Raw genomic sequence first — 14,826 nt, 5'->3', positions numbered from 1 at the left:
TTTGAGATCATGGTAAGGCGGGTACAGACTAGAACATTTTAGCGAACAGAACAGCGAACAGTGTTCGACACATTTTACGAACAGTGTTCAGATTTCGAAAGAACATTGTTTGCGAACATTGTTCCAGGTGTGTTCCCTGTGACCCATTCCGTACTTAGCAGTGGCACGATGAGTACACAGGCGCAAGTAGCAGCAGCTGTATATATTTACATTCACTATGCGGTTAAAAAGCGAAGGAAATCTCGCCGTTGGTGGATTACAAAACTGTATGAAAGTAGGACAACATATAGTGGCTCGAACTTGTTGGCAGACTTAAGTTTTCAGTCAGTCAGTGGTCTTTACAAGAACTTTACAAGAATGCACCCATCAGATTTTGAGTGGTTGATCAATTTGATAGGAGCGAAAATTGGTAAGAGAGATACGTCGTTCAGAAAAGCAATTCCAATTACAGAAAGACTGGCATTGACATTACGTTTTTTAGCAACTGGTGATTCGTATACCAGCCTTCAGTATGTATTTAAAATTTCAAAACAGACTATCAGCATAGTTATTCCTGAAGTGTGTTCTGCTCTCATCGAAGGACTTGAGGATTACATTAAGGTAAGTATTGACTTATTCTGCGGTACTGTGTAATTGAAAGATTTATTAACGTAATTTTCTACATTTATTTATAAGAAATGACAAAGTTGTTTACACTGTGTTACAGATCATTAGGAGCACTGTAATTAAAACAAAAATATTTTATAAGAGATCGTGAATAATGAAATCATCATCATCAGACGTCAAGGTAGGTGATCCTGCTGAAGGACACGGGGTTGTAGGGTTGGACAATACAGTGTTTGACTGCATGACAGAGTTGTCCGATGGAAAATGACATGGATAGTGTGGTTGTATAAAATTCTGAGTGTTATTGTAGAAACCCCTGTTAGCGCGAAGGAAAATACCCATAATGTCATTTTCAATTGTACATCTAGTATCAACGTTGTACTGTCTCAACTTAGATGCGACCAAATTTCCAAAATGTTGGCACTCATCGTTAAGCTGACTCGCGGTGGACGACAATATATGAAAGGCTTTGTCCAGACGTGCATCTTCGACTCGCTGCTTCTTCTTTTTCGGTACAGTTTCCTGTGCTGATTCTCCAACTGCACCACATTCTACGTCTCTCTCTTCGCTTTCTACTCGCATCTGAAAAATGTCATAATAAGTAATTATAAATAAATTATCGTTTGAGCCAAAAAATGTTTCACTGGTTTTATAGCTACATCGTTTAAATTGTTATTACACCACACAACAGTAATTCTTGCATTTTGCAAAATTTCAAGTCAAATACGTGTGTATAATAATGTTTCTGCGTCCCCTTCATTGGACTAGTTGCCACTGAGTTAGGCAGAAACATAAACATGTAAATGAAATAAATGGGATAAATGTCAAAGGAGAATTATAACAACCGGTCGTTACATGTGAGTAGTATATAATAGGGGCGCCGAGCGCAGGTATCAGGTAGTGGATTGAAGATTGTCGGTCCGCCATCTTAGATTCTGACGTCACGGCAACCATCTTGGATTGTGACGTCACGGCGGCCATCTTGGATTGTGACATCACGGCGGCCATCTTGGATAAGCGTAACGGGACACAGCGTAACGCGACATAACGTAACGGGACAAGTAGATCACGGCGGCCATTTTGGATCCGCCATCTTGGATCTGCCATTTTGGATGACGTCATTGTGTGTGTTCTCGAACATTCCGACGTTGTGTTTTCCGACATATTGGATCCTATTAATGCTGCAATTTTTGTTACAGTCGCCATCTTGAAATTTGGATGCCATCTTGAAAATCTTTAATTATTATCCGATTTTAATGAAAAAAATACCAAAATTCATCAAAAAATTAACTTATTCGAATTCTGATTGATTATATCGATCATCGTCCTCGGTTCAAACCCGGTGAGTGCAAAAAAACTAAAAATGGCGACAGGCTCCTTCCTCAATGGTGGATGCAGGCAGACTGACTCCTACCACTTTTTTTTCAAAGCATATATATCATCACCTAGTATGACGACATGTCCGCCATCTTTTCTTCGTCTGCTGGAGATCACCATCTTATTTTCGTTCCGCTAGAGTGTGCTGATACCATGTTAGTATAATTATCTGATCACCACACCTTACACCTTGACATTGAAATTTGACCTTGACCTTGAAATTTGACCTTGACCTTGAAATTTGACCTTGACCTTGAAATTTGACCTTGACCTTGAAATTTGACCTTGACCTTGAAATTTGACCTTGACCTTGAAATTTGACCTTGACCTTGAAATTTGACCGTGACCTTGAAATCTGACCTTGACCTTGAAATTTGACCTTGACCTTGAAATTTGACCTTGACCTTGAAATTTGACCTTGACATTTGACCTTGACCTTGAAATTTGACCTTGACCTTGAAATTTGACCTTGACCTTGAAATTTGACCTTGACCTTGAAATTTGACCCTGACCTTGACCATGAAATAAGACTTTGTCCTTGAAATTTGACTTTGTCCTTGTCGACCATCATGGATCCGAAATTTTATGTTCAGTACAGGCTACCAGGAGCTACCACCTGCTGGAGTACGCCATCTTGTGTGTGTACTTGTATTATAGAGTACATTTCCATGTGGATAATTTTATTCTAACCCGCTACAGTGCAGTAATCATTTATTACGGAGGTGCCCCCCCGCCATCTTGAAATTCGGCCGCCATCTTGAAATCATGTAATAATGTAGCTAGAAAAGCGGGAAAAATTCCAAAATTCATTAAATAAATCACTCATTAACTTACATATTGATTCGATCCGCTCCAGTCCTTGGTTCGATCCCTGAATGATGCAAAACATTTAATTTTATGAAAAAAATAATAATTCCAATAAACCATGTTCAACATTCTTAAAGAGACTTTAAATCATCTACTACCATCATCCTATCAGACATCAAGACCACCATATTGGAAATTCGTAATTGTAATGCTAGAGATTCGGGAAAATAATTCATTAAATAAATTTGTAATCCATATAATGATTGATTGGATCGACTAATGTCCTTGGTTCGATCCCTGGCCGATACAAAACAACTTTAATATTTTAAAAAAAGTACCACTAAAGTGGCAGGTTTGAGAAAATAAAATACACCACAAGTTCCTTTAAAAAAACTTTTATTACATACATACTACACTACTACAAGTACAAAAAAATAAACAGACAAATTACTAAAGCCTTTTGGATTCCTCGATTCAAACAGTCTTCTTATTGTACGGACTAAGCCTTTTACATGACTTTAAATGTCTATCCGATCCGGTCATCAACGCAGCCAGAGACGGACTGAAGTTCATATCACTTATATAGTCTCATTAGCCGGTACAACACATGAGTCAAATCAATAACCATGTTCATTATAGGTCTCGGAGCATTTTTTATAATGACGATGTAAGCTATCGAGACGTGAAATTAGTTTATTGCACTTATTGCACTGAAATTGTATTCTTTGAACATTATTAGAACAACCGCTTCTTTCATGTCTGCGAGCATTTGAGGTGATAGTAAATGATGCACCACAGTATTTGCACTGATGCGAAGTACGCTCTTCATTAATTGAAGTATTCAATGCTGATGAAACTTCAGCTGATGGTGGAACAGCACATATCGAAGTCTCCTTTAGTGTTGTCAGAGGCGTTGCCAACGGGATCTGCTCTAACATCGTCGGCGCTGACGTCATGGTTCCCGTAGTCGATTCTACATCCTCCATCGAGTTCGACGTTAAAGTCGGTAAAGATGCCATCGAAGTCTCAAGAACAGGCAATTACACGACTTATGCACCAGAAGAAACAAACTAGGTGATCCGTACACCGTCGACGGCAGTAACAAACTGAGCGTCCTGCTGTCTAGGACTCGTTTATATACATGCACCGGATGGAATAATACGCTAGTCAAATCAAGAACAATTTACTAAAATACTAGAGTCAAAACAACATTAAAAAAATAGAAGCACCATCAAAAAAGGAAGCACTTTTGGAAGCATCATCAAAAAAGGAAAAACAATAGGAAGCACCGCCAACGAAAAGGCAGCACATTTGGAAGCACCGTCATCGAAAAGGCAGCACATTTGGAAGCACCGACTACGAAAAGCAGCACATTTGGAAGCACCGACAACGAAAAGGCAGCACATTTGACAGCACCGACAACGAAAAGGCAACACATTTGGAAGCACCGACTACGAAAAGGCAGCACATTTGGAAGCACCGTCATCGAAAAGGCAGCACATTTGGAAGCACCGACTACGAAAGGCAGCACATTTGGAAGCACCGACAACGAAAAGGCAGCACATTTGGAAGCACCGTCATCGAAAAGGCAGCACATTTGGAAGCACCGACTACGAAAAGGCAGCACATTTGGAAGCACCGTCATCGAAAAGGCAGCACATTTGGAAGCACCGACTACGAAAAGACAGCACATTTGGCAGCACCGACAACGAAAAGGCAGCACATTTGGAAGCACCGACTACGAAAAGGCAGCACATTTGGCAGCACCGACTACGAAAAGGCAGCACATTTGGCAGCACCGACAACGAAAAGGCAGCACATTTGGAAGCACCGACTACGAAAAGGCAGCACATTTGGAAGCACCGACAACGAAAAGGCAGCACATTTGGAAGCACAGGTAACGAAAAAGGCAGCACATTTGGAAGCACCGACAACGAAAAGGCAGCACATTTGGAAGCACCGTCATCGAAAAGGCAGCACATTTGGAAGCACCGACTACGAAAAGGCAGCACATTTGGAAGCACCGTCATCGAAAAGGCAGCACATTTGGAAGCACCGACTACGAAAAGACAGCACATTTGGCAGCACCGACAACGAAAAGGCTGCACATTTGGAAGCACCGACTACGAAAAGGCAGCACATTTGGCAGCACCGACAACGAAAAGGCAGCACATTTGGAAGCACCGACTACGAAAAGGCAGCACATTTGGAAGCACCGACAACGAAAAGGCAGCACATTTGGAAGCACCGGTAACGAAAAAGGCAGCACATTTGGAAGCACCGACAACGAAAAGGCAGCACATTTGGAAGCACCATCATCGAAAAGGCAGCACATTTGGAATCTCCATCAACAAAAAAAAAGAGCAAAAAGGAAGCACAAGTTACGAGATCTAAGTCTTAGTTAGAAATCAGAATACAAGAAATAAAAACATTAAATTCTTATAATTTAATTTATTTATTTTATTGCTTTACATTATACAAATTCAAGTAAAACAAGCCATTATTGTATGTAGCCAGCATTCCTCAGTTCCTTGAGTATGAAGGATATTTCTTTGATGCACGAATAGTTTCCTGCACAAAGCGACCCATGTAGAAGTCTTAGCCAGTCAACCAATATGTTTGGATCTTTCCATGATGTGTAATCATTCTCTTCTACCACCATCTTCCTTGCACCTTTATAATAAATATTATGATCTCTGGTGTCTTCCGTTTTACCACCAACCTCAGGGTAACTTTCATGTTTGAGACGGCGATCATCACAAGCTTAATCAGATTTATTTAATATATCACGTCGTTTCCACCGTTTCGGTCTCAGGACACAGCTACATTCTTCGATCTTGGCAGCTTTAGGTGCTTCATCATAATCTATGTCTTTGTCAACAGCCTCAGAGTCACTGTAACAATCACCGTTGAAGGAATCGTCTTCACCCAATTTACCGTAATTATTCGATGATGATGATGTTGAAGTGTCTTCATCGTCTTCATGCTTCCTTTTTAGGAGTCCATCATTTTTACAAAGTAGGAAAGATCTACTTGAATTCGGCTGGAATATATTCTCACTTTTCACGTTAAGGATTCTTCCATTGTCTTCATTCTTCCGTAAATCATCAACCTCCTTCAATTTAAGTTCTTTGTCGAGATCGGAAGAGCCAAGAAAATTATTGTCGTAATGCAGATCACTCTTCCTTAGGCTAGTAGATTCATCGTTGTCCTCTAGCTTGTACGCAGGCTTGGCGCTACAAGTTCTGCCATGTCTTTTTAGGCTCTCTCTCCGCGTAAACGACTTGCTACATCGAACACAACTTATCATATTGCGCAGTGGATTTTTAACACAGTCATTCTTCTCGTGTTGTCTTTTATTCTTTCTCAAGATAAACTCTTTACTGCAAAACTTACACCTATGTTCTTTCGATACAGCGTCAGATCCCAAATCGGAATTCATATTAGTTACTGAGACTAATGCCAGATACCAATTGAGTGTTTTAAATTAGATGCAATACTTAAATAGAAATTTTTTCATATTTCATCAGCGAGAATTAATATATCTCATGCAAAAGTACTTTATGCATGTAGTTCTGCTTTTCAACAACAGATGTCGCCACATGTTGCTTGCAGGTAAATAATATTTAGTTCTTTTATGCGGGATGCGGGATGGTCACTAACGATCGCAAAAGAAGGATGGCTTCGCTAGACTCCAAGGAAAAGGAAGTTCGTCTTGCATGTTGGTGCTCCACAGATGTCTCATGGCGTAATATTAATTTGACTGAGTAATGATATTTTTTAATTCCACCTGATAAAAATATTGCAAGTTTTGATTTAGTAGCAGAAATTATCGAATTAAATGTAACTCCAAATAAAATGACATGTCTCATCAGACAAAAAAAAATCCATGCAGAGAGTGGTTTCTCAGAATAGTCAGAAACACTTGAAGAAACCACAGGAATGATTGCAAGAACACGGGAAAAACCATCAAAATATTGACAAGAATAATCAGGAGCGCACGGAGAAAACCACCATAATATTGACAAGAATAATCGGAAGCACACGGAGAAAACCGCCACAAGTTTTCTTTGATATCATAAAAATACAAAAAAATTAATAAAAAATTAAAAATAAAAACGAAAAAAATTCAAACATTCTGGCTTGTACTAGAACTCTAACTTTGCACATCAAAGAGAAGTTCACAAGCTAGCAGAATGTTTGAATTTTTTTCGTTTTTATTTTTAATTTTTTATTAATTTTTTTTGTATTTTTATGATATCAAAGAAAACTTGTGGCGGTTTTCTCCGTGTGCTTCCGATTATTCTTGTCAATATTATGGTGGTTTTCTCCGTGCGCTCCTGATTATTCTTGTCAATATTTTGATGGTTTTTCCCGTGTTTTTGCAATCATTCCTGTGGTTTCTTCAAGTGTTTCTGACTATTCTGAGAAACCACTCTCTGCATGGATTTTTTTTTGTCTGATGAGACATGTCATTTTATTTGGAGTTACATTTAATTCGATAATTTCTGCTACTAAATCAAAACTTGCAATATTTTTATCAGGTGGAATTAAAAAATATCATTACTCAGTCAAATTAATATTACGCCATGAGACATCTGTGGAGCACCAACATGCAAGACGAACTTCCTTTTCCTTGGAGTCTAGCGAAGCCATCCTTCTTTTGCGATCGTAAGTGACCATCCCGCATCCCGCATAAAAGAACTAAATATTATTTACCTGCAAGCAACATGTGGCGACATCTGTTGTTGAAAAGCAGAACTACATGCATAAAGTACTTTTGCATGAGATATATTAATTCTCGCTGATGAAATATGAAAAAATTTCTATTTAAGTATTGCATCTAATTTAAAACACTCAATTGGTATCTGGCATTAGTCTCAGTAACTAATATGAATTCCGATTTGGGATCTGACGCTGTATCGAAAGAACATAGGTGTAAGTTTTGCAGTAAAGAGTTTATCTTGAGAAAGAATAAAAGACAACACGAGAAGAATGACTGTGTTAAAAATCCACTGCGCAATATGATAAGTTGTGTTCGATGTAGCAAGTCGTTTACGCGGAGAGAGAGCCTAAAAAGACATGGCAGAACTTGTAGCGCCAAGCCTGCGTACAAGCTAGAGGACAACGATGAATCTACTAGCCTAAGGAAGAGTGATCTGCATTACGACAATAATTTTCTTGGCTCTTCCGATCTCGACAAAGAACTTAAATTGAAGGAGGTTGATGATTTACGGAAGAATGAAGACAATGGAAGAATCCTTAACGTGAAAAGTGAGAATATATTCCAGCCGAATTCAAGTAGATCTTTCCTACTTTGTAAAAATGATGGACTCCTAAAAAGGAAGCATGAAGACGATGAAGACACTTCAACATCATCATCATCGAATAATTACGGTAAATTGGGTGAAGACGATTCCTTCAACGGTGATTGTTACAGTGACTCTGAGGCTGTTGACAAAGACATAGATTATGATGAAGCACCTAAAGCTGCCAAGATCGAAGAATGTAGCTGTGTCCTGAGACCGAAACGGTGGAAACGACGTGATATATTAAATAAATCTGATTAAGCTTGTGATGATCGCCGTCTCAAACATGAAAGTTACCCTGAGGTTGGTGGTAAAACGGAAGACACCAGAGATCATAATATTTATTATAAAGGTGCAAGGAAGATGGTGGTAGAAGAGAATGATTACACATCATGGAAAGATCCAAACATATTGGTTGACTGGCTAAGACTTCTACATGGGTCGCTTTGTGCAGGAAACTATTCGTGCATCAAAGAAATATCCTTCATACTCAAGGAACTGAGGAATGCTGGCTACATACAATAATGGCTTGTTTTACTTGAATTTGTATAATGTAAAGCAATAAAATAAATAAATTAAATTATAAGAATTTAATGTTTTTATTTCTTGTATTCTGATTTCTAACTAAGACTTAGATCTCGTAACTTGTGCTTCCTTTTTGCTCTTTTTTTTTGTTGATGGAGATTCCAAATGTGCTGCCTTTTCGATGATGGTGCTTCCAAATGTGCTGCCTTTTCGTTGTCGGTGCTTCCAAATGTGCTGCCTTTTTCGTTACCGGTGCTTCCAAATGTGCTGCCTTTTCGTTGTCGGTGCTTCCAAATGTGCTGCCTTTTCGTAGTCGGTGCTTCCAAATGTGCTGCCTTTTCGTTGTCGGTGCTGCCAAATGTGCTGCCTTTTCGTAGTCGGTGCTTCCAAATGTGCAGCCTTTTCGTTGTCGGTGCTGCCAAATGTGCTGTCTTTTCGTAGTCGGTGCTTCCAAATGTGCTGCCTTTTCGATGACGGTGCTTCCAAATGTGCTGCCTTTTCGTAGTCGGTGCTTCCAAATGTGCTGCCTTTTCGATGACGGTGCTTCCAAATGTGCTGCCTTTTCGTTGTCGGTGCTTCCAAATGTGCTGCCTTTTTCGTTACCTGTGCTTCCAAATGTGCTGCCTTTTCGTTGTCGGTGCTTCCAAATGTGCTGCCTTTTCGTAGTCGGTGCTTCCAAATGTGCTGCCTTTTCGTTGTCGGTGCTGCCAAATGTGCTGCCTTTTCGTAGTCGGTGCTTCCAAATGTGCTGCCTTTTCGTTGTCGGTGCTGCCAAATGTGCTGTCTTTTCGTAGTCGGTGCTTCCAAATGTGCTGCCTTTTCGATGACGGTGCTTCCAAATGTGCTGCCTTTTCGTAGTCGGTGCTTCCAAATGTGCTGCCTTTTCGATGACGGTGCTTCCAAATGTGCTGCCTTTTCGTTGTCGGTGCTTCCAAATGTGCTGCCTTTCGTAGTCGGTGCTTCCAAATGTGCTGCCTTTTCGATGACGGTGCTTCCAAATGTGCTGCCTTTTCGTAGTCGGTGCTTCCAAATGTGCTGCCGTTTCGTTGTCGGTGCTGTCAAATGTGCTGCCTTTTCGTTGTCGGTGCTTCCAAATGTGCTGCTTTTCGTAGTCGGTGCTTCCAAATGTGCTGCCTTTTCGATGACGGTGCTTCCAAATGTGCTGCCTTTTCGTTGGCGGTGCTTCCTATTGTTTTTCCTTTTTTGATGATGCTTCCAAATGTGCTTCCTTTTTTGATGGTGCTTCTATTTTTTTAATGTTGTTTTGACTCTAGTATTTTAGTAAATTGTTCTTGATTTGACTAGCGTATTATTCCATCCGGTGCATGTATATAAACGAGTCCTAGACAGCAGGACGCTCAGTTTGTTACTGCCGTCGACGGTGTACGGATCACCTAGTTTGTTTCTTCTGGTGCATAAGTCGTGTAATTGCCTGTTCTTGAGACTTCGATGGCATCTTTACCGACTTTAACGTCGAACTCGATGGAGGATGTAGAATCGACTACGGGAACCATGACGTCAGCGCCGACGATGTTGGAGCAGATCCCGTTGGCAACGCCTCTGACAACACTAAAGGAGACTTCGATATGTGCTGTTCCACCATCAGCTGAAGTTTCATCAGCATTGAATACTTCAATTAATGAAGAGCGTACTTCGCATCAGTGCAAATACTGTGGTGCATCATTTACTATCACCTCAAATGCTCGCAGACATGAAAGAAGCGGTTGTTCTAATAATGTTCAAAGAATACAATTTCAGTGCAATAAGTGCAATAAACTAATTTCACGTCTCGATAGCTTACATCGTCATTATAAAAAATGCTCCGAGACCTATAATGAACATGGCTATTGATTTGACTCATGTGTTGTACCGGCTAATGAGACTATATAAGTGATATGAACTTCAGTCCGTCTCTGGCTGCGTTGATGACCGGATCGGATAGACATTTAAAGTCATGTAAAAGGCTTAGTCCGTACAATAAGAAGACTGTTTGAATCGAGGAATCCAAAAGGCTTTAGTAATTTGTCTGTGTATTTTTTTGTACTTGTAGTAGTGTAGTATGTATGTAATAAAAGTTTTTTTAAAGGAACTTGTGGTGTATTTTATTTTCTCAAACCTGCCACTTTAGTGGTACTTTTTTTAAAATATTAAAGTTGTTTTTTATCGGCCAGGGATCGAACCAAGGACATTAGTCGATCCAATCAATCATTATATGGATTACAAATTTATTTAATGAATTATTTTCCCGAATCTCTAGCATTACAATTACGAATTTCCAATATGGTGGTCTTGATGTCTGATAGGATGATGGTAGTAGATGATTTAAAGTCTCTTTAAGAATGTTGAACATGGTTTATTGGAATTATTATTTTTTTCATAAAATTAAATGTTTTGCTTCATTCAGGGATCGAACCAAGGACTGGAGCGGATCGAATCAATATGTAAGTTAATGAGTGATTTATTTAATGAATTTTGGAATTTTTCCCGCTTTTCTAGCTACATTATTACATGATTTCAAGATGGCGGCCGAATTTCAAGATGGCGGGGGGGCACCTCCGTAATAAATGATTACTGCACTGTAGCGGGTTAGAATAAAATTATCCACATGGAAATGTACTCTATAATACAAGTACACACACAAGATGGCGTACTCCAGCAGGTGGTAGCTCCTGGTAGCCTGTACTGAACATAAAATTTCGGATCCATGATGGTCGACAAGGACAAAGTCAAATTTCAAGGACAAAGTCTAATTTCAAGGTCAAGGTCAAATTTCAAAGTCAGGGTCAAATTTCAAGGTCAAGGTCAAATTTCAAGGTCACGGTCAAATTTCAAGGTCAAATTTCAAGGTCAAGGTCAAATTTCAAGATCAAGGTCAAATTTCAAGGTCAAGGTCAAATTTCAAGGTCAAGGTCAAATTTCAATGTCAAGGTGTAAGGTGTGGTGATCAGATAATTATACTAACATGGTATCAGCACACTCTAGCGGAACGAAAATAAGATGGTGATCTCCAGCGGACGAAGAAAAGATGGCGGACATGTCGTCATACTAGGTGATGATATATATGCTTTGAAAAAAAAGTGGTAGGAGTCAGTCTGCCTGCATCTACCATTGAGGAAGGAGCCTGTCGCCATTTTTAGTTTTTTTGCACTCACCGGGTTCGAACCGAGGACGATGATCGATATAATCAATCAGAATTCGAATAAGTTAATTTTTTGATGAATTTTGGTATTTTTTTTCATTAAAATCGGATAATAATTAAAGATTTTCAAGATGGCGTCCAAATTTCAAGATGGCGACTGTAACAAAAATTGCAGCATTAATAGGATCCAATATGTCGGAAAACACAACGTCGGAATGTTCGAGAACACACACAATGACGTCATCCAAAATGGCAGATCCAAGATGGCGGATCCAAAATGGCCGCCGTGATCTACTTGTCCCGTTACGTTATGTCGCGTTACGCTGTGTCCCGTTACGCTTATCCAAGATAGCCGCCGTGATGTCACAATCCATGATGGCCGCCGTGACGTCACAATCCAAGATGGCTGCCGTGACGTCAGAATCTAAGATGGCGGACCGACAATCTTCAATCCACTACCTGATACCTGCGCTCGGCGCCCCTATTTTATACTACTCATGTGGTTCTGAATATATCTGTTACAGATTCCTACTACTGAAGAAGAATGGGCGGCAGTAGCAAGAGAATTTGAAAGCAAGTGGCATTTCCCACATTGTGTAGGCGCGCTCGACGGTAAACACGTTGTATTACAGTTACCTATGAATAGTGGAAGCGAGTACATAAACTACAAAGGATTTTTCAGTATAGTACTTTTTGCTTTGGTAGATGCCAATTACAATTTCTTATTTGTAGATGTGGGATGCCAAGGCCGAATATCGGATGGTGGCGTATTTGCAAATTCTGAGCTGGGCAAAAGGATTGCATCGAACTCATTGCATCTTCCTCCCGCCGCCCCATTGAGGAACAGAAACACAGATATCCCATATTTTTTTATTGGGGATGAAGCATTTCCTTCGTCGGGCAACCTTATGAAGGTATATGCTGGTTATCATCGTAAAGGGACAAAGGAACGGATTTTTAACTACAGGTTGTGCAGTACTCGCAGGGTTGTGGAAAACGTGTTCGGCATTGCATCTTCAGTTTTTCGCGTGCTGAGGAAACCTCTTCTCTTAGAACCACAAAATGCTGAGCGAGTTGTAATGACTGTTGCCTTGCTTCACAATTTCTTGAGAAAAAGACCAGAATCTGCTACAGTTTACACACCCCCGGGAACATTTGATAATGAAGAAGCGGGAGACGTAATACACGGGCGTTGGAGGGATGATGGTACAGATATGGGTTCGTTGTTGCCAGTTACAAGGGTTCCCCGCAGATCAAAGAATGCGGTACTTGACGTAAGGGAAGAGTTGGCGGAGTATTTTACACGAGAAGGGAAAGTAACGTGGCAAGATGAATATGCTTAGTATGAACGTTTGGTACCAAGCAACTTGTACTTACGGTCGAAATTGTCTTTCTTGGTTTATTTTTGTCCAGCAAGAAACGTAGACTTTCGAAAGCGAACCAGGAACTTCTGTACATTTCGTCAGTTCCTGTAACAAATTACTGTTTGTAGAACAATTTGTGCGACTTAAAATTTTGTTTACGTAATCAAAATGTACTAATGTTTTAAAAGAATCCACTTTACAAAATAAAACTGAAATGAACCCACCTTTTCCAGTTCCAGCAGTGTCTTTCATTTTCTTCCTCTCCCTTCTTAATGCTGATAGCAAACTCTCCATTTTCTTCTTACATTCGTCCACATCTCTGTCCATTTCGGCCCCGATTTCTTCCCACGCGTCTTGTTTTCTAATTTTGTTGAAATGATTAACATTGTTTGGGTCCCATATCACTGTTTGTTGTTTATACAAATCTATCAGTTTTATTTGATCTTCCTTGGACCACTCCATTCTCATATAACAAAAGAGTCACGCACCGCTACTAACTCCGTGAAGACCACACCGCTCCACGTCGACAACTGAATGTTCGCAGGAAGTGTTCGCAGCGACGTCCAGACTGTTATCCGAGCCACGGCGAACATCCTTTGATGTGACGGGCAAAAACCGACAAATATCGGATCGCAACCGAACAAACAACCGAACATTTTTTGTTACGGGGAAATGTTCGTTTTCCCGTCCACATTGGTTGCAAACATGTTCGCGAACAATGTTCTGTCCGTTGAAATGTTCTAGTCTGTACCCGCCCGTAAATGTCCTGTGTCTGGATCTCGTAGACGAAACTTTCTGTAACCATGTACGCCAGATGAATATTGTCATGGTATTTTGGTTTCATGGTATAGTAGTGGAAGTCGTACATGAGAGTCTTTGAAAGATCTAGTACGGCCAGTCCGGCATAGATTGGCTTATCGAAAATTATGGTCTCATGGTTCAGGTGGACTAGAGACAAGTTCGGTTCGTACCTTGTGTGGTCCTTGAAGGATGGACGACACGCCAGTTTCTTGAACCGCTTCTCGGAACACACCAATTCCATTTTGAGCCTCCGCCTCTTGTTCTCCATCAATTTCCCGAAGGTAGAGTTCACAACCAACTTAAATAATTCCTTCTCAAATTCGTTGGCTGCTTCTTTGCGCTTATTCGTGTTGGCCATGCAATACTGCTTGCTGGAGGTTTTTGTAATGTGTAATGTACAATGTAGTTCTCGTTATTTTCCAGCATTGCCATTAGTTTTGATTGCTTTGAGCGGGCGGACACTGATTGGCAGGGAGAAACCGCAGGTCTTTGTGACTTTCATGGAGCTCGTGAGGATACTCTACGTCACACTCGATAATGTAGCCTGTAGGAGAATCTTCTAGAATAGACATAACATCAATAGATGTGTCTGACCATTTGAAATGACGAATAGGAAGTGGTAGAGACATTTCCCACCCATACAAGTTATTAGCACCATACTCCAAGAATGTAGATGACTTGGATGCATCGTATGTCTCGGGCATGTAGGTGTTGTTGGCAACACAATGACGCTTGATACTTTGCGCTACGCCCCCTCGAATACCTGCCTCCACAAACATATACATATCGTAATCAGTTAGGATCTCTAGCTGTACTCCTGTGGTACGAAGCATTGCATCGAAAGCGAACCCAGGACAAGAAATGTAGTGTGAGGGGTCTAGACTGTATGTCTCCAAGC

The 14,826-nt window shown here is 40.3% G+C and overlaps 1 protein-coding gene across 1 annotated transcript; it reads right to left on the bottom strand.

Annotated features, from left to right (window-relative positions):
* Positions 1 to 695: 695 nt before the first annotated feature.
* LOC134529318 (uncharacterized) lies at positions 696 to 13,643 on the bottom strand. Its single transcript, XM_063363261.1, has 3 exons — positions 13,352 to 13,643; positions 13,141 to 13,232; positions 696 to 1,188 (listed from the first exon to the last, which is right to left on the bottom strand). The coding sequence occupies exons 1-3, from the start codon at positions 13,593 to 13,595 to the stop codon at positions 742 to 744; spliced, it is 783 nt and encodes a 260-aa protein (XP_063219331.1). The 5' UTR covers positions 13,596 to 13,643; the 3' UTR covers positions 696 to 741.
* Positions 13,644 to 14,826: the final 1,183 nt, after the last annotated feature.

This window comes from Bacillus rossius, chromosome 1, assembly GCF_032445375.1.
Source record: "Bacillus rossius redtenbacheri isolate Brsri chromosome 1, Brsri_v3, whole genome shotgun sequence".
NCBI lineage: Eukaryota > Metazoa > Arthropoda > Insecta > Phasmatodea > Bacillidae > Bacillus > Bacillus rossius.
The sequence above is the reverse complement of the archived record's forward strand: the minus strand, read 5'-3'. Positions and strand labels throughout refer to the sequence as shown.

Coding starts and splice junctions, on each gene's coding strand:
- LOC134529318 (XM_063363261.1), bottom strand. CDS start 13,595: ATGAGAATGGAGTGGTCCAAGGAAGATCAAATAAAACTGATAGATTTG. Junction 13,233..13,351: donor CACTGCTGGAACTGGAAAAG/GTGGGTTCATTT, acceptor AATTTGTTACAG/GAACTGACGAAATGTACAGA. Junction 1,189..13,140: donor CAAGAAAGACAATTTCGACC/GTAAGTACAAGT, acceptor GACATTTTTCAG/ATGCGAGTAGAAAGCGAAGA.